Raw genomic sequence first — 18,746 nt, forward strand, 5'->3', positions numbered from 1 at the left:
GGCCTCCAGAGCATCTGAATGGGGAGCTGACCACGTGCTCCTGCCCAGACCATAGAACCACACCTTCCATGGCTGCCCCAGGCAGAGTGCTCCCCACAGGAGGGCATGTGGTGCCCTCAGGACAGGAGTGGCCTGATACCCACATGCTTCATTCACTGCATGCCCGAGGCACGGGAGCCAGCTCGGAGCCCGTGCCCCCGTGCCCTCGCCCCCTCGCCCCTGGGCCCCAGGAGGGTCAGAGAGGGCTGAGACTCAGCAGCCCCCCAGGGCCAGCCCCGGGCCACAGCGTGGTCTCTCAGATCCCTCCGCCCATGCCTTTAGAGCAGCCCTCTCTGACCCTCCTGGGGCCCAATCCAAGCACTAGCTTCTCCCATTTGTTTTATATTTGCTTTGCCTCCATTTCAAGTTGACTCGGTTTAATTTGGCCTTTCTAAAATAGCAGCAGCCACAAACTGCATATATTTACCACAAATGTTGTCCGATATGCATTAAAACCACTGCTCCTAAGCCAGTGAAGTGTCACTCCATGCTCCTTCCTTCCACCCCAGAACTCCACCGAGATGCCCCACCAAACCCTAGCCAGCCTTGTGGGGCTGTCCCTGACCTCCTAGCACCCCCTGCCACCCTCCCCCAGCCTTAGTGAGCACGAGAGGAACAGAGGATATGGGCCCAGAAAAGTCCATTCCAGTGCCCAGTGCTGCGGATGAAAAAGCACAGACAAACATGCTTCCAACACACATATCTAATCCGCCCCGCCCCCTCCTGGTGCTGTGATGCACAGCTGACCGGTGTTCTCAGCCTTGGAGGAAACTCTGAGAGCGGCAGCCTCCCCCGGTAGGGCCGAGCGGAGTCTGCCTCCCTGGAGCAGGGCTCGGGACGTGGACAAAAATGTGTCTGTCTGCTGCAGGTTTGGTGCTACGTGCCAGGGCAGGCCTGCACCCACTGGAGAGCCCAGCACCGGCCACCATCACACTAGCTGGGGTTTTGGGTTTGGTTTGGCTGTTGGGCCACTACCAGGGCTTACGTTCTAACGTCACCCTTGAGCGCGATGGCTTGCTGGCGTCCCACTACCAGAGGCACACTCCCAGCCAGGTGTGCGCGTGTCTGCGGGGGAGGACTCTCCAGTTCTGGGGAGAGCCTGGATGCTGTCCCTGAGCTTTTTCATTTAAGGCTAGCTCTCTACCACTTGAGCCACAGCTCCACTTGCAGTCTTTCGCTGATTAACTGGAGATAAGTGTTGAGGAAAATCCAGTCAGGAAATGACAGCAAGGCTTCGGGAAGCCAGGTGCGCTTGTGCCCACAATCTCCAGTGGGTTTCTACCACTAAGAACAAAGGGCTCGGCCTTCCCTACCCAGCAGGCAGGTGCCAGAAGCAGGGAGCAAAGCCGATCCTCACACGGTCAGCAGTAGTCCCCCTGGCTGTCCCACCTCTATCTGACTCCCATGTTTCAACTTCCTGACCCTTCATCCCCTTCTCCCTTCTCCAGAACAAAGAGCAATTATGAACTTAGGCTCCTGGTCTCACAGACTCCCTGCCCAGCCTTGAACGTGGTCCTCACATCTCAGCCTCCCAAGTAGGTAGAGCTCCAGGCCTGAGCCACAGTGCCTGGGCTCCAGCCAGACTCTGCTGGCTCCTTTGGAGATGGAGCCTAGCGCCCTTTGTGCTAGCCTCAAGCCGTCCTCTGCTCTACGTGGCCAGGATCACAGGCTGACGCGCAGCGTCCAGCCACACCGCTCTGCAGGGGGTAACACACATTCCTCCACTAGGACTTGGTCAGGGTCAGAGGACATGGGGCCAGGTCTGACCCCACTTCTGTGCTGTGGGGCGTCTGCCCTGGCCCACTCTCTGAGGTCCATCTCTGTCAAGCTAAATGGAAAGGCGCGTGGGGAGTTCTGCCTGGCTCTCAGCCGCATCGCTGCCCTGGCCGGCCTGGGAACGCTCTGGTGGCCACACCTGCGACACCCACAGCTTCCTGTGGCCACTGGTCCCAGAGCCGGCCAGGTCTCACCCCAGCTCTCTGGTTTTCAGTCTGTGTACGAACGCCAAGGGATTGCCGTGATGACGCCCACTGTTCCCGGGAGCCCGAAAGGCCCGTTTCTGGGCCTCCCTCGAGGTACGATGCGAAGGCAGAAGTCGATAGGTAAGAAGTGTGACCCCACTGCCCCTCTGGCTTCCAGCCGCAGCCCTCAGTGCCCTGGCAGTCCCGGTCTCCGGGCCCCAAGCGTGGCCTGGGCGGGTGCCCTCCTCTCCCTTCTGGTCACCGCTTTAATGTCCAAGGGATGGGAACCTTTCTCCCCTGATAGACAAGAAGTCCAGAATGCTTCTCTGATCTAGAAGCAGGGTCATCTGTGACAGTCCCAGGGGTGCAGGGAGGGGTGGGGTGGTGTGAAGAAAGGGGGCAACAGGCAGGGTAAAGGAGTCCCTATGGTCCCATTCCCTAGGGCAAGCTCAGGGACAGACTTCTCCAGGCGGCTGGAGAAGCCGCCCTGCGTGTTGCAGAAAGCAGCTCGCCTTCCTCACTGACACGCTGCTTGCTCCCGCTGACTCCAGGGCAGGCCAAACCAAGCCTGACCCCTGGAAACGGGCCCTCTGGCTGAAGCTGCAGTGCGGTCGCTGCCACACAACCTCCTCCTAGCAGCCAAGGCCACGGCCATTTCCAGTGGGATTTGTGGTGGGAAAGAAAAGTGCTATGTGTGGCTCTGCCCCAGCTCCGCCCCAGGCCCACGGGGGAACATGGTTCTGTGTGTTCTGGAAGTGCTGCTGGAGGCGGGGCTTGTCTGCTCTGGTTTGGGGAGGGGGTGGTAGCTGCTGGCCAGTAAGGGCCCTGAAGCCTGCCCCTCCCCCCTCCCGCCCTGCCCGAGCTCACAGCTGCTGCGTTGTACCTCTGGATCTATCCTGGTTAATAATAATTGATCTCTCCCATCAGACAGCAGAATCTTTCTATCAGGTCAGTGAGCCTTTCAGTCTGGAATGTGTCATTTGAATGTACCCCGCATTATAAGGTGTATTCCTAAATTATTACTCCTTGGGAATGCAAGGCCGCCAAAATGGAGGGTCTCCTCAACCAAGAACAGTAGCACCTGATCTTGGCACTGCCAAATTATCTTCCCACAAGGAGTACGTTAAACTTAGAATACCCTTATTGAATGGAAGTTTTCATTTATAAGTAATTTGTTGTTCTGCTTCTTTGCTGCATGCCCCAGTCTGAGACCCTGGTCCTCGGCGTCCATCACTGCTTCTGTCTATGTCTGTGTCTCTGGTCCTCCCAGTCTTCAGTCGCACCCGTCAGCACACTCACAACACCTGGGTGACACTGGGACCACAGCTGGGTCTGCAGGTGCTTTGGGGGATGGAGTTTGACAGACAGACACATCCTCACTCACGTCCAGTACCCTCGTGCTTTCATTCATCTAAAATCTCAGTGTGACACGGAATTTGGGCCTTGGTCCAGTCTTGATACGCTGCCGTGCCCCGGGGCCCTGTTCTAGGGGATAGTAGATGAGCTGATACGGAGCTTCCATGGTGACTGAGCAGGGCTCAGCAGACCCACTGCCCGGGACCCCACCTCTGGGGTAGGCTGGAGGCATGTTTCACACCAGACTTGGCCTTCTTCTCAACCAGCCACCTCCTCCACAATGCAGTGGGCGCTTCACATGGCCTAACCACGTCAGGTGACAGAGCGATGCCTGCCACCTTCTGAGAGAATACCGTGACAATGACAGTGCCTCCCCTTCACGTGCCCAGGACCACTGGCTGGCAGCCAGCTCAGCTGATGGGTGGCAGGTCGGCCTGGTAGCCAGGGAAGCACAGCAGCACTCTGACGCCATTGTAATAGGCCATATAAACAAACTCAGCAAAACCAGCAGTCCTTGTACAGGGACAGTAGATAAAGCCCTAAGCCTTCAGTAGCCCTTAGCCAAGCCTAAAAGGGGCATCGATGGATGCCTGAAGCTCTCACCAGCCACCCTCATCTCACACACACACACACACACACGCACACGCACACGCACACGCACACGCGGTCACAGGGAGGTCAGATGACCAGGGTCTGACCTGGAGAGCTGCACATGGCTCAGAGTGGACGTCATAGCGCCCCCTGCACATGTTCACATGAACACAACACGTGCGCCCAGCACCCCCACACAGCACGTGCATTCCTCACCCCAGCCCTGTACTTGCATTTTCTTTGGTTTCTGGATGAGTGGACATCATGGGCCTCTTGCCGTCGTGGCTTGCGCTGCGTTCCCGGCGATCAGGTGTCACTGCATTCGTGGGCTGTGGAGATGTGGTGGTGTGTTGCTCGATCGCAAACACTTGAGGGCGGCTTCTGTGCGTTGCTGTGGTTTAAAACGGCCTGTTTCCTCCTCGCAGGAATAACGGAGGAAGAGCGGCAGTTTCTGGCTCCTCCGATGCTGAAGTTCACCAGAAGCCTGTCCATGCCGGACACCTCCGAGGACATCCCCCCTCCCCCACAGTCTGTGCCCCCGTCGCCCCCCCCACCCTCCCCCACCACCTACAACTGCCCCAAGTCCCCGACTCCAAGGGTCTACGGGACCATTACACCCGCGTTCAACCAGAATTCTGCCGCCAAGGTGTCCCCGGCCACCAGATCCGACACCGTGGCCACCATGATGAGGGAGAAGGGCATGTTCTATAGGCGCGAGCTGGACCGCTACTCCCTGGACTCGGACGACCTGTACAGCCGCAACGCCGCCCCCCAGGCCACCTTCCGCAGCAAGCGGGGCCAGATGCCCGAGAACCCGTACTCGGAAGTGGGCAAGATCGCCAGCAAAGCGGTCTACGTCCCCGCCAAGCCGGCCAGGCGGAAGGGCATGCTGGTGAAGCAGTCCAACGTGGAGGACAGCCCCGAGAAGACGTGCTCCATCCCCATCCCCACCATCATCGTCAAGGAGCCCTCCACCAGCAGCAGTGGCAAGAGCAGCCAGGGCAGCAGCGTGGAGATCGACCCCCAGGCTGCAGAGCCGCCGCCACCGGGCCAGCTGCGGCCCGACGACGGCCTGACCGTCAGCAGCCCCTTTGCGGCTGCCATCGCCGGGGCTGTGCGGGACCGGGAGAAGCGGCTGGAGGCCAGGAGGAACTCCCCGGCCTTCCTCTCCACGGACCTGGGCGATGAGGACGTGGGCCTGGGCCTGGGCCCACCGGCCCCCCGGCCGCGGCCCTCCAAGTTCCCCGAGGAGGGCGGGCTTGGTGAGGACGATGGTGCGGAGCAGCCAGTGTCACCCACCCCGGGGGCGGTGCCTAGGGAGCCCGAGAACCACTTTGCTGGCATCGGTGAGGTCGGCGCTCAGGGGGAGGCCGGGAGGCCCCCGAATTCCATAGCCAAGGCCAAGGGGCCTGAGAGTGGCCTGGCACTGCCCAAGAGTGGCGGCGCAGCCGGCCCCGAGAACTACGTCCACCCACTCACAGGGCGGCTGCTGGACCCCAGCTCCCCGCTGGCCCTGGCGCTGTCTGCGAGGGATCGAGCCATGAAGGAATCCCAGCAGGGGCCCAAGGGGGAGGCCCCCAAGGCTGACCTCCACAAGCCCCTCTACATCGACACCAAAATGCGGCCCAGCGTGGAGGCCGGCTTCCCTCCGGTCAGCAGGCAGAGCACGCGAGGGCCCCTGCGGAGGCAAGAGACGGAGAACAAGTACGAGGCGGAGCTGGGCCGGGACCGGAGGGCGGACGACAAGAAGAACATGCTCATCAACATCGTGGACACGGCCCAGCAGAAGTCGGCCGGCCTGCTGATGGTGCACACCGTGGACGTGGCCAAGGCGGCCGGGCCCCTGGAGGAGGAGGAGGAGGGGGAGGAGGAGAAGGAGGACGTGGACCTGAAGCCAGACCACTCGCCCTCCGCGGTGCTGGAAGGCGTTTCCGAAACCGAAGGTGCTTTACAGATCTCCGCTGCCCCCGAGCCCGCTGCTGCGCCCGGCAGGACCATGGTGGCAGCGGGCTCCGTGGAGGAGGCGGTGATTTTGCCATTCCGCATCCCTCCTCCCCCTCTGGCATCCGTGGACCTGGATGAGGATTTTATTTTTACAGAGCCATTGCCTCCTCCCCTGGAATTTGCAAATAGTTTTGATATTCCTGATGACCGCGTTGCTTCTGTCCCTGCTCTCACTGACCTGGTCAAACAGAAGAAAAACGACACCCCTCCGTCCCCTTCGATGAACTCCAGCCAGCCAGCCACCTCTGCAGACAGTAAGAAGCCAGCCGGCCTTGCCAACTGCCTGCCTGCCTCATTCCTGCCGCCCCCCGAGAGCTTCGACGCTGTCACCGACTCTGGGATCGAGGAGGTGGACAGCCGGAGTAGCAGCGATCACCATCTGGAGACCACCAGCACTATCTCCACCGTGTCCAGCATCTCCACCCTGTCCTCCGAGGGCGGGGAGAGCATGGACACCTGCACAGTCTATGCAGACGGGCAAGCATTTGTGGTCGACAAGCCCCCCGTACCTCCGAAGCCAAAAATGAAGCCTGTCATCCACAAGGGCAATGCACTCTACCAGGACGCGCTGCTGGAGGAAGACGCCGACGGCTTCGTGATCCCCCCGCCCGCCCCGCCCCCGCCGCCGGGCGGCGTGCAGTCTGGGATGGCAAAGGTCATCCAGCCAAGGACCTCCAAGCTGTGGGGGGACATCACGGAGGTCAAAAGCCCCATTCTCTCAGGCCCAAAGGCAAATGTCATTAGTGAGTTGAACTCAATCCTGCAGCAAATGAACCGAGAGAAGGCGGCAAAGCCGGGGGAAGGACTGGAGTCGCCGGCTGGAGCCAAACCTGGCGGCCTCGCTCCAAGGTAAGTCCACAATGGCTTCCAGGAAAAGCCCAAGCAGACGGGAAGAGGGGATTCGTGACACCCATGCTGGCACACCTGTTAAGCCATAGCCGTGCTTCCTTTGTCACCTCCTGGACCCCAGGACAGTAGTCAAGGCCACAGACACCCTTGCAGCACGCGGCACACACACCTCAAGACCGATAAGGAGACAAAGTCACACGGAGCCCTGCCCAGCGGGGCTTCCTCAGGAAGCTCGGTGCTCTGCTCTGGGCCCTTCAGCTCTGCTAGAAGCACCCTAAAAACCAGCAGTCTTGCCAAGCCCAAACAAGTGTCATGGCAGTTACGGGCAAGTAGCCAATCCCGTGGGGGTGGTGAGAGCAGGGCAGAGCAGTTACCAGAACCCGGGTGTAGGGGGCACAGCCTCCCTCCTTCCACCACCAGGGAAGCACCGGGTCCTGGTGCCACTGGCACCACCCCACTCCAGGGAGACGTCTCAAGGGATGTCCCCAGTCAGCCAGTCCTGGCAGCACACAGGGTTTAAGCGGTGAAATAAATCTGGAATTAGTTCTAAACTGGCTTCGAGACAAGCAGTCCTCGAGGCTCTTGGCTTTCCTTCCCTATGGTGGACTGGCACCGGCTCAGAGCACCCAAGCCAGCCCTCCTCAGGTTCTCCCAGGTACAAGAGTTCAGGTTTCCCCACCCCACCTCGGGCAGGTGTGATTCAAGCCCGCAGCCCATTCGTCAGTGACATCTCCCTCCACTCGGGTCTTGAGGTGCGGCTGAGCGCCGTCTTACTCCCCAGTTACCTTGCTGTGTAGATCCAGGAGTTGGTCATTTCCCATCACTCCTCAGAGTAGCATCCGCTGGCAGCCTGGCCAAGCTACACGGTGACTGACGCCGTCCCTTCACAGCCCCCCGCCACGCCCCCCGCCATGTACCACCTAATACAAATGGCAGCTGAGCCCCCATTTCTGATGGCCATGAGCACACTCACCTGCGAGCACACACTTCTGTGAGCACACTCACCTGTGAGCATTACATATGCACCCTCCCCAGTGTGCTCACAGAACCCCAAGTTTAAAGTGGACCCTCTCCACTGTGTGCTCACAGAGCCCCAACTTTAAGGTGGACCCTCTCCACTGTGTGCTCACAGAACCCCAAGTTTAAAGTGGATCCTCTCCAGTGTGCTCACAGAACCCCAAGTTTAAAGTGGACCCTCTCCACTGTGTGCTCACAGAGCCCCATTTAAAATGGACCCTCTCCACTGTGTGCTCACAGAACCCCAAGTTTAAAGTGGATCCTCTCCAGTGTGTGCTCACAGAGCCCCAACTTTAAGGTGGACCCTCTCCACTGTGTGCTCACAGAACCCCAAGTTTAAAGTGGATCCTCTCCAGTGTGCTCACAGAACCCCAAGTTTAAAGTGGACCCTCTCCACTGTGTGCTCACAGAGCCCCATTTAAAATGGACCCTCTCCACTGTGTGCTCACAGAACCCCAAGTTTAAAGTGGATCCTCTCCAGTGTGTGCTCACAGAGCCCCAACTTTAAGGTGGACCCTCTCCACTGTGTGCTCACAGAACCCCAAGTTTAAAGTGGATCCTCTCCAGTGTGCTCACAGAACCCCAAGTTTAAAGTGGACCCTCTCCACTGTGTGCTCACAGAGCCCCAACTTTAAGGTGGACCCTCTCCACTGTGTGCTCACAGAACCCCAAGTTTAAAGTGGACCCTCTCCACTGTGTGCTCACAGAGCCCCATTTAAAATGGACCCTCTCCACTGTGTGCTCACAGAACCCCAAGTTTAAAGTGGATCCTCTCCAGTGTGTGCTCACAGAGCCCCAACTTTAAGGTGGACCCTCTCCACTGTGTGCTCACAGAACCCCAAGTTTAAAGTGGATCCTCTCCAGTGTGCTCACAGAACCCCAAGTTTAAAGTGGACCCTCTCCACTGTGTGCTCACAGAGCCCCAACTTTAAGGTGGACCCTCTCCACTGTGTGCTCACAGAACCCCAAGTTTAAAGTGGACCCTCTCCACTGTGTGCTCACAGAACCCCAAGTTTAAAGTGGACCCTCTCCACTGTGTGCTCACAGAGCCCCATTTAAAATGGACCCTCTCCACTGTGTGCTCACAGAACCCCAAGTTTAAAGTGGATCCTCTCCAGTGTGTGCTCACAGAGCCCCAACTTTAAGGTGGACCCTCTCCACTGTGTGCTCACAGAGCCCCTTAGTTTATCAGAGGTCTTACCTCAGTGGTCTCTGTGTAAGACTTCCCCACATGGGTGTTGTGTTGGCAGCCACACTGGAGAGCAGAGATGGGTAATAAACCCGTTTTTCAGACAGGATAAGTTGGTTGTACCTACCTACATGGCGGGAGCCAGAGCCAGGACTCAAACCAGTGCCTCTAGCCTCTCATTCCCCTCATTAGCACTACAGAAAGAGAGGAGCCTCCAAAATAAGACTGCCAAAGCAAGTCCACTGTTCACGCTGGTGAGGAGGGGCCAAGGGCCCGGAGCCAGGGTCCCCGGAGCCAGGTGTGTGAGCGCGTAGCTCGTCAAGGGCAGCCTGTCTCGACAACAGCCGGAGCGTGCGTGCGCGGGTCACTCCTGATGCCATAGCTGGGGGGAGGGCTCTCCCTGTGCCCTTCTCCGGGTGGATGGCCAGCAGTGAGGGTGGGGGTCTTAGAGACCCCATCGCCAGGGAGAACAACTATGACCATGCCTGGTGGGCAAGAGCCACCACCCAAGTCCCTCAAGGTGGGGGCCCGCCCTCACCTACGAAACACCCGCCTGCCGGACACCCTGTCTCGCCAGCACCAGCAGCAGGGTCGATGACGATTCCCACTGCACAGATGAGAGCCTCGAGTTGGAACTGGGGAGCCAAGGGGGCTCAGAGGCGCAGACTGCTCACTGCAGCCAGGCTACCTTGGAAGGGAAGGCCAGTACCTAACGAGCTTCTGTCCACGATCCGGAGGTCCGCAAGGGAAGGGGGAACAGCTTACACTCAGAGCTCAGTGAGGAAAACAACGGCCCTTTGGGTACCAAATCAGGCCTCCAGCTCTGTCATTCCCTTCCTGACCTACAGGCCCCACCAGGCCGGACGCTGGGGACAAGGCCCTCAAGGAGGATGGTCGTGGCAGGCGGGTACACTGGGAGAACAGGAGGAGGACAGCAGGGGGGATCATGCAGGCCCTCTGGCCAGGGGCCTCTGCTTCTTCATAGGTATCACCTTCACTTAGGGGTACCCATGTGGGGGTACACTCAGCCTTGGAGTTCACTGCCACTTTAAGTGCATCTCAAAAGTAAGAGCTGTGTATTTCCCTGGACAAAATGAGGCCTGAAATTGGGTGGAGGTTAGTCCTTCCTACAGGAAGAGGAAAACTGAAAAGCAGCCATGCTTCCTGAACGAAGACAAGAGGTTGGCACAAAACTCCCATTTCCTTAGAAACAAGTTGGATGGCAGAGAAAGGGGCCCTTCCCATTGTCCCCCACTTGCTCCTCGCAGGACTGCAGAGCCCGCGCTGAGTGCGCTCCTCCAAATGGAGCTGCCTTGCCTTGGAGCCCTTCCGAGTCTCACCTTGCTGGACCAGGATCCAGGAAGAGGTGAAGCATTGCACGCAAGGCTGTGCTTTCCTGGGTGTGATTAATTTACGCAGTGCCAGGACTAAGCGTCTGTCTCTCTGAGTAATTGCTTGGATTGGGGATGACATGGAATCCGGAGGCAGGCAACTTCCTTCATGCGCGTGTAGTGGGAGGGGACTGAAGACCCTGTGAGGATCCGCCCAGAGTTCTACACGGCAGCCACGAAAGCCAGGCTCCCTGACCTGTGCCGCAGGCTGGCCGCAGCATGCAAGACTGTGAGCATCACAGCCCTGTGCTCTCACGCAAGGATGGCTGTGCAGTCATCAGATGTCCTGAACTCGCGCTGTGCCTTTGACTTCGGAGGCCTGAAGCACTCTCCTGGTGCTCGCATTGGTGGTGTCCGTGGCAGTCTGTGGTCTAAGGAGCTGAGCACGTGGTGTCTTGGACATAGCTTGGTGCAAACAAGCTGCCCAGGCTTGGGCCCACTGGCCCTCGTACGTAGGCGTCCACTGGCCATACTGGCTGGCAGTTCACGAGGCCAATGTTCTGCCTGAGCCCAGCAGTGGGCCTGGGTGAGGGGAGGAGCAAGAGGAGGATGCAAGGAGGATGCCAGGGCCCTCTGAGGTTGGGCAAACTGGTCATCGTCACACACTCAGCAAGTTCCTATGTGCCAGGCCTTACCACTGACCCACAAAACATGGCTCCTCTCCCCTTGGGAAGCTCGAATTCCTGCCATGGAAAGGGATAATAAACACCAACCAAAGAAACCCAATTGTGCTAAGTGCTGCAGAGCAGCCAGGGCATGCTAGTACTTAGAGGGGGCTGCACTGAAGAAATGACATCAGGATGCCTCAAGTGCATGCATGAGCCAGTGTGCAGATGCAAATGCAGAGCACCAGGTGTGGGGGCAGGGAGCCCACAGCCAGGGCCAAGACACAGCAAACACAAGCATCAATCAAGAGGGATGAGAGCCATCAGAGGGCATCCAGGGCCTGACACCATTACTGCTATGTGGCCAGGGGCATCCTAAGAAGGATACTTTGGAGTCTGGGTTCAAGGTGAGGAGAACCTGCATGCTGGAGACAGAGAGGTACATCAGAAACCCAGGAAACCACATCCTAGACCGTGCTCACCCCACCACACTGGTTGCAATCTAAGAAACTAAGAAACTCAGGCTCCACTCGCTCGGCTTCACTGAGCTGTAACTGACAATACCAGGCATTTTGTGTGTGTGCACCAGTGCCGGGGACTGAACTCAGGGCCTAGATGCTATCCTTGAGCTCCTCTGCTCAAGGCTAGCACTCTAGCACTTGCACCAGAGATCCTCTGGTAGTTTATTGAAGAGGCTCATGAACTTTTCCTGCCCAAGCTGGCTTTGAACTATCATCTCAGATCTCAGCTTCTTGAGTGGCTCAGATTACAGGCACAAGCCACTGGTGCCAGGATTGAGGCATCATTTTTAAAGCAAAATAAGTCTGTTATTGTGTATCAGATTTGCACTGATTCCCTGGAGGGAGGAACAAAGTAGCAAGTGCATGCGTGCAGGGGTTCCCCTGGCCTCCATCGGGGGTAGCCCTGGGCCAGGGGCCCTTGTCATTGACAGCCCTCTGATGATGGGCTGACCCGGGTGGAACCAAAATGGACCAGAGGTTGGCCTTGACCTAGCTGAGACACAGATACTTGGGGAAGAGAATTGTCTGTGGATGCCCAGGTCCCAGAAAACCCCTTGCGCCCCTCCCCCCCCCCCCCCCCGCCCACCACTTCCAGGAGTATTCATTCTGTCCAGCTCTCCACCCCTGCTGCGCTTCAGAGGTCCTTGCAAACACTGATTATAGGACACGCCCCTCTCACCGCGTTCCAAGGCCTTGGCAGGCTCTGCAGTGTTATCTCCACGTGACAATCCATCCGTGTGGGGTGTTGAAATGTTCTCTCTGGCCAGCTGGTTCCAGAGCAGCGCCTCCTAAACTGACTGGATGGCAGGGCATTTCATGCCCTCAGCCGCTCCGGCTCTAATGGGGCTGGGAAGGTGGGGCAGCAGGCAGTACTCAGAGGCCAGCCAGGCCCCTGCACATCTGCAGACCAGAGCCAAAGGTTCTCTTCCCCTAGGGCACAGCTCTGCCCACTGCCACCTCATGTAGCATGAGTGCGTCGCAGTGAGCATCTCTCCTTGAAAGCAGCTCCTTCTGGAGTGCCAGGGTGTCAGTTTCCGACAGGACGCCGCGTTTCTCAGCAGAATGGCGGCGAGCCCCAAAGCAACCCCTCCCAGGTCTGTAGGTCTCCAGGCTTCCCAGCGGGGGGACAAGCCTGAGACCCACCGACCATCCACACAGCAGCTCCTCACTGAGGCCTGGAGGAAGCCAGGCCTTGGGTGGTTCTCAGCGCCTCTGAGCAGTTGTGGGGCCCCGGGGTGTTCAGAAGTCAAGACACGGGGAAACATGGGCTCCTTGGGGAGGCGCGCTGACCCGGGTCCCAGTGGCAGACCCAGGGCAAGAGCATTAACAACTGGGCATCCCCACATTTGCTGAAGGACCTGCCCACGGAGAGGCTGTAAAGTCAGGACTTGGTAAAGAAGGCACCTCACTCGAGGCTGGGCCCTCATGTCCAACAGCGACGCAAGAGTAGAATAAGCCTGGCCCAAGGTAAAGAGCTCACACCAACAGCGTTCTAACCCCAGCACAGGTGTGGACAGCCAGGGCCTGGGCACACACGAAGTGTCATGGCCCTGAGAAGCCGTGGGCTGTCCTGCTGCTCAGGGCTGAACTGAATCCGCAAATGGTCTGCATCTCCCGTGAGATAGCCGTGCATCTCTCTGGGGGCCCCACTGCCTCTTGGGCTGCATTTTTCCCTTGTGTTTCAGTATGAATTTAATTTACAAGGCAGGCTAAAGTGATCAGCCAAGAAGGGGGTGTGTGTGAGTGTGTGTATGTGTGCCCGTTCTAAATCAGGGCAGCAGATCCCCCTGTGTTCCGCCGGCAGACCCGCAGTTGCTTAGCAACCTAATGGTGTGCGCACGAGGGAGGATCCAGTGAATCATATCAGTGTGATTCACTGGGAGGAGATGGGGCTCCTGGGAAGGCAGAGGGTGGGCCAGCTGGCCAGGACTCCGCTCCAGCTGCTCACCTCCCAATTACTCTCATCTGTAGCCAGCCGTGCTGAGCGGACCCCAAGGACAAGGCAGGCAGAGTCTGCCATCCCCAGGGTCAGCTGATGGACTGTCATCTCAGGGTGCAAATCTGAGGCAAAGCCCACATTCCATTAGGAGTGTTAATTTACCCTTCCTGAGCTACAGAAGGAAAGGAGGATCCAGGACCTGAGGTAGGGACTTAGCAGTAAGCCAGTTCTCAGAGGCTTCGGGCAGAAGCTGATACCCTTCCTTCTGCCTTCCTGCCCTCAAGGGCTATAATGTCTGAGGCCAAAGCAGGTAGAGTTGTGGATTTCCTGCCAGCTATGAGAGAAGGTGGTGACTTTGCAGACTCCAGGCTGGTGGGCAGTCTGCCAGGTAAGGGTGGCCTCCCCAGGCGCAGGGCTGCTTCGTCCCATCCTGGAAGGAAACTGCTCTGTTCTTGCTTTGTCATTAACTTTGCAGTGTTGTCTCGTTTGCCTTGGCTCCCATGATGGGTGTTTGCAGAAGAGGGTCATGCTGAACAGAAGTAAGTGCTGCCCACCTACCCGCCCGCCCGCCTGCCTGCCGAGATGAGTGTCCCTCTGGTGTGCCACTGTCCCTGCTCCCGCTGTCTTCCAGGGGTCAGCCTGGGATGGAGGGGAAATCCTGCTGACGTGGGGGGTCGGGGTCAGAGGGCCTCCTGGGAAGGGCATGGGCTAGGGCAGACACTGACCTTGGAAGGACTGGCGAGCCTCTTCCCAGTGAGCAACTGGTGGCTCCCTGGCAGGCAAGTGTCAGGGTCACAGCACAGTCCCCCTGCAAGGCAGTGTTGGAGAACACACAGCCTCATCTGGACCAGGTGTGGGGTGCAGCTCTGCCTGCCAGGATCCTCCCCTCTCCTCCGCAAGGCCTCCTCTGCTCAAGCAGGGTTGGCTGTGTTGGCTCCATTGTCCTAGCCTGGGACAGTACTGGTCCTCGCCTGCACTGCCGGGGGACCCCTGCCAGGCGGGCCCTGCAGCCAGGCGGGCCATCCCACCTGAGCATCAGAGAGGGTGAGCAGTACCTTGAACCCTCCCTGGAGTCTCCAGCTCGCCTCCCCACGAGAATGCAGACCTAGATTCTCAGCTGCCCACCCCATTCACTCTTAGGCTGCTGGAGCGACCCCTTCCACGCAGGCCAGGCCCTGCACAGGCTGGGCCCAAGGTGCACGCCTTCCAGCCAACGCCAGTGGCTGGGCGCCGACATGCTCACCCGGCTGTCCTGGCCAGCAGCCCTGGAATCCTCACAGTAGGCCTGACACTGAACCAGGTCGTGGCGCCATCTCTTCAGATGCATGCCTGCTTTCTCATTCTGGAATGTTCTGTACGGGAACCGATGACCGAGTACACGAACCCAAGCACCACAGGGCCGAGAGCCACCCAGTAAGCAGCTGGGGCTTTCACCCCACCACGTAGCAGGCAGAAAAGAAAAGCAGCCCAAAGGAAACGACAGAGGCCAGAGAAGGGTCTGCTGCGCTGGCTCCACCCCCTCACTTCCGCTCCAGGGGGCTCTGGACTTGGAGTGTTTGTCTAAAGGAAAAGGAAGGGGCCCCCACGGGTAGTTCATGCCTGTAATCATAGTTACCCAGGAGCCAGAGATCTGAAGATGACAGCTCAGAGCTGGCTGGGCTGGAAAGTTGGTGAGACTCTTCTCTCCAATGAACCCCCAAAAGCCAAAAGCTATGGTTCAAATGGTAAAACACCAGATTTGAGCAAAAAAAAAAAAATTAAGGGACAGTGTCAAAACTTAGGACCAGCACGGGGGAAGGAGGGGAGGGAGAGGAGGGAGAAAAAGGGAAAGGGAAGGAGAGGGAGACAGAAGGAGAGAGAGGGGTCCTAAGCAAATGATGCTAAATTAGCCCAGTGTCTGTCAAGCAGAAACCTGGGGAAGTCTGGCCGGTGGCAGCCTGGGCAGGGGAGGGGAGGGGAGGGACGCAGCGCCCACTACCTCACTCCAGGACAGACACAGCTCTGGAACCCTCACTTCCCTCCCCGGAGGTGGGAGCCAGCCAGGCCCAGATTACACAGAAAGGCCCGGAGACTCGTAGGCTCAACCCACACGTAGACTGGCATTTGACAAATCAGTCCAGATCCTGGTGTGTGCATGTGGGGGAAGGGGTTGGGGTGGATCTTTCTCAAAGGGGTGAGTGGGCTGTCCTCATTCATGTGCGTGAGCCTGGCGGCAACACACACACTTTGCCTTCTCTGTGGTGTGCGTGGCCCTAGGGGACGGGGACAGCAGAGGAAGACGCAGGCTCTGTTGGGGTGTCTCACCTTCCCAGATAGGGCCACAGCCAGTGATGGGCTCCGCCCAGACGAAATAGGGTTCCTGGAGCCTCTGCTAGGGAGCCTCCACAGGTGGGGAGCACCCGAGAGATCCTGGCTGGGACAGACCACTGCCACCAGCAGCAGCAGCCAGGGACCCGCCACATGCACAAGCAGACAGCGCAGAGGGAGGGCTCCAGAGGGTGCACGTCCTCTACCTGCTGAAACAGAGCATGTCCCCTCGTCAAGGGACAGGTGCTGTCATGGGCACCCTCCAGGCCCTGAGCAGGTCCCCTCCAGCTGCCCTGCCCCTTCCGGCTTCCCCGAGCTGGGTCAGGTGAGCGGGCTGGCTTGCTGTGCTGTGGTGTCTCTGAGGCCTCTCAGCCTCCTGCTCCTCTCTGGGCCGGGCTGGCGCGGTCGTCCTCTGCTCGGGGCCAGCCCCTCACGCTCCCCGGGGACCTGGCTGTAATGGCTTTCTCTGTTGTTGTTTCAGAAGCCCGGAGGTCATGAGCACGGTCTCGGGGACACGCAGCACCACGGTCACCTTCACTGTCCGTCCTGGCACCTCCCAGCCCATTACCCTGCAGAGCCGACCCCCCGACTATGACAGCAGGACCTCAGTCACCAGACGCGCCCCGAGCCCCGTGGTCTCGCCAACAGAGCTGAGCAAGGAGGCTCTGCCTGCCGCTGCCGCTGCCTCTCCGTCCCCCTCGCTGTCCGAGGTCTTCAGCCTTCCGGGCCAGTCCCCGGCTGGGGACCTGTTTGGCTTGAACCCGGCGCCCCGCAGCCGGTCACCGTCACCCTCCATACTTCAGCAGCCAATCTCAAATAAGCCTTTTACAACTAAGCCTGTCCCCCTGTGGACGAAAGCCGACGTGGCAGACTGGCTGGACAGCCTGAACTTGGGCGAACACAAGGAGACCTTCGTGGACAATGAGATTGACGGCAGCCACTTGCCAAGCCTTCAGAAGGAGGACCTGATCGATCTGGGGGTGACCCGAGTCGGGCACAGGATGAACATAGAAAGGGCTCTGAAGCAGCTGCTCGACAGATAAGGACGGCTGTTCTCCACTTCACAGACGTTTTGTTATAAGTAGAGATGGGCTCACGCTGAAACATCTGACGGCGAAGCAGTCTGCGAGCAACAACCCCGCTCAAGGGTTTGTCTCCCGGTACCCAAAGAAATGCCGAGGGTGTCCAGGGTGTGGCCAAGCCAGGGCCTTGAAATGCCCAGCTCCCCACAAGGGGCTGCGTGGACAGCTTCCGTCCAGCGGGGGATGGGGAGGAGTTTTCCCAGCATGCCTCCCAGTAGGCAGGCGACTTGCTTTGCCAGGCCCCGGGGCTCCCGTCAGTGTCGTGTGGGGTCCTTGCTCGCGTAGGCAGACACCGCTGTACTCCAGATACCTCCTGAGACCTCCCTCCCCGGCTTCCCGGGCAGCTCTCGCCACTCCCGGGCCCCGGCACGTGGCCTTTCCTCAGTCCTTTGACCTCGGAGGAAGCGCGAGGCTTACTTGCTCCGGTCTCTCTCCTGTTCTCTGTCTGCAGGCAGATGCTCCCCGGCGGGCTTCTCCAGTGCCCTTCGGGGCCTGAAAGGTAGACACACTCTTTCCTGTCCAAATCTTTGCCTGTCTCCTTTGCTGATGTACAGCCATGGTTCTTTGGCCATGGGTTCTCGGCAGTGGTGGGCGTTAACATGGGATCGTGCCCAGCTTAGCTTGCTTGCGTTCTGAAAATCGACTAGCGTATTTCCAGGGTGGCTAACCAGATGTCACGTGGAGTCTGTTCAAGCACAGAGTCGCGATCCGGAGGAGTGAGGCCTGCCGTGGGACCCAGCCTGGCGCAGCCTCCTCCAGGCCAACAGCAGTCATTTTCCCGGGAGGGAGAGAAGGAGGGGCGCAGCTGCTCACAATTCCTGTCCACTGGAGGCCTGGTGAGCTCTGCCGTAGCCGGGGCAGGTGAGCATCCACTCTGACACGGACGAGAAGACACACGCTCGCTGTGAGCACATGTGCGGCGCCCATGTGCAGCCACCGCTGAGCCAGCCTCCATGGCCAGGAGCTGGTGAGCTGCCAGGCCTTCCGCCTGAGCCTGGCACGGGCGAGCGTCTCTGCTCAGTTGGCCCCTCGGCTCTCAGAGGCCAGGCAAGGTGGACACCTAGGGCCTTTCCTCCTCCTCTTGAGTGTCCAGGGATCCCACCAGCTTGTCTTAATAGTGTAACAGGGTCTCAGAAAACCCTGTGGGCAGGGAGTTGGGCAAGACCAAGGCAGGGAAGAGGGGGGACACGGGATGCAGGTGCAGAGCAGATGCACACGGAAAGGACGTCAGGAAGCACGCCTGAGCCTCGGCCCTGCCTCTGGCTGGGCTAAGCCTGTCCCTTTCTTGGCCCTGGAGTCTCCCCAAACCATACCTCGAATGTAGAAGGGAGGTCACCCCCTGCACACAGGCCACAACACATCCAGTCAGGCTCTCCACACACGCTCCCGCCTTCGAAGGAGACACGAACGTCAGGTGTTTGGTTTTACTATGATTTCAAAGCTAGCCCAGCCCATCTCTAATTATAAGACTTAATTTCTTTTCCTTTTTTTTTTTTCTTTATGCTCATGACCACATGTTTGATGAGGTCTGGAACAACTCTAGAATGAACTCATAAAATTTAGCAATTTACAATCTCTTTCTTTACTGCAAGTTTAAATAGGTGTACAGATAGTTTATAAGCACAATATTTTAAGAAAAAAAAGTGGCTGGTCGACTGGGCAGCCTTTGTGCCACTTCAGTGCTAGAAAGTTAAAGAACAAAAACTTTTGTGACTTAATGACACTGTTTCTGTGGGATAACTACACAAGTAAGACCTTTTTAAATCAACTTTATCTGGACGCATCTGAACCAGCAGAGCTGTGTCATAATTTTCTAACTTTGCTAGAGCTTCATTGCCGAGGATGGTACAATTCATAGTGCAGCAGTTTCTCCCAAAACAAGACCTCAACACCCT

At 58.4% G+C, this 18,746-nt stretch overlaps 1 protein-coding gene across 3 annotated transcripts in view; it reads left to right on the forward strand.

The window, feature by feature from the left end:
* LOC150052249 (SH3 and multiple ankyrin repeat domains protein 2) overlaps positions 1-17,630 on the forward strand; it is an 86,410-nt gene extending 68,780 nt beyond the window's left edge. Inside the window, exons 8-11 of one of the 3 annotated variants that reach the window (XM_090347181.1) lie at positions 2,030-2,141; positions 2,928-2,948; positions 4,373-6,800; positions 16,251-17,630. In XM_090347181.1, the coding sequence (XP_090203307.1) occupies positions 2,030-2,141; positions 2,928-2,948; positions 4,373-6,800; positions 16,251-16,812 (3,123 nt within the window). In that variant the 3' untranslated portion in view covers positions 16,813-17,630. The remainder of the gene's footprint in view (positions 1-2,029; positions 2,142-2,927; positions 2,949-4,372; positions 6,801-16,250) is intronic. The other 2 variants (XM_090347183.1, XM_090347182.1) reach the window with 2 other exon arrangements.
* The last annotated feature ends 1,116 nt before the right edge of the window (positions 17,631-18,746 follow it).

Source organism: Megascapheus bottae, chromosome 16 (genome assembly GCF_031878675.1).
Source record: "Megascapheus bottae isolate mThoBot1 chromosome 16, mThoBot2.hap1, whole genome shotgun sequence".
NCBI classification, from domain to species: domain Eukaryota; kingdom Metazoa; phylum Chordata; class Mammalia; order Rodentia; family Geomyidae; genus Megascapheus; species Megascapheus bottae.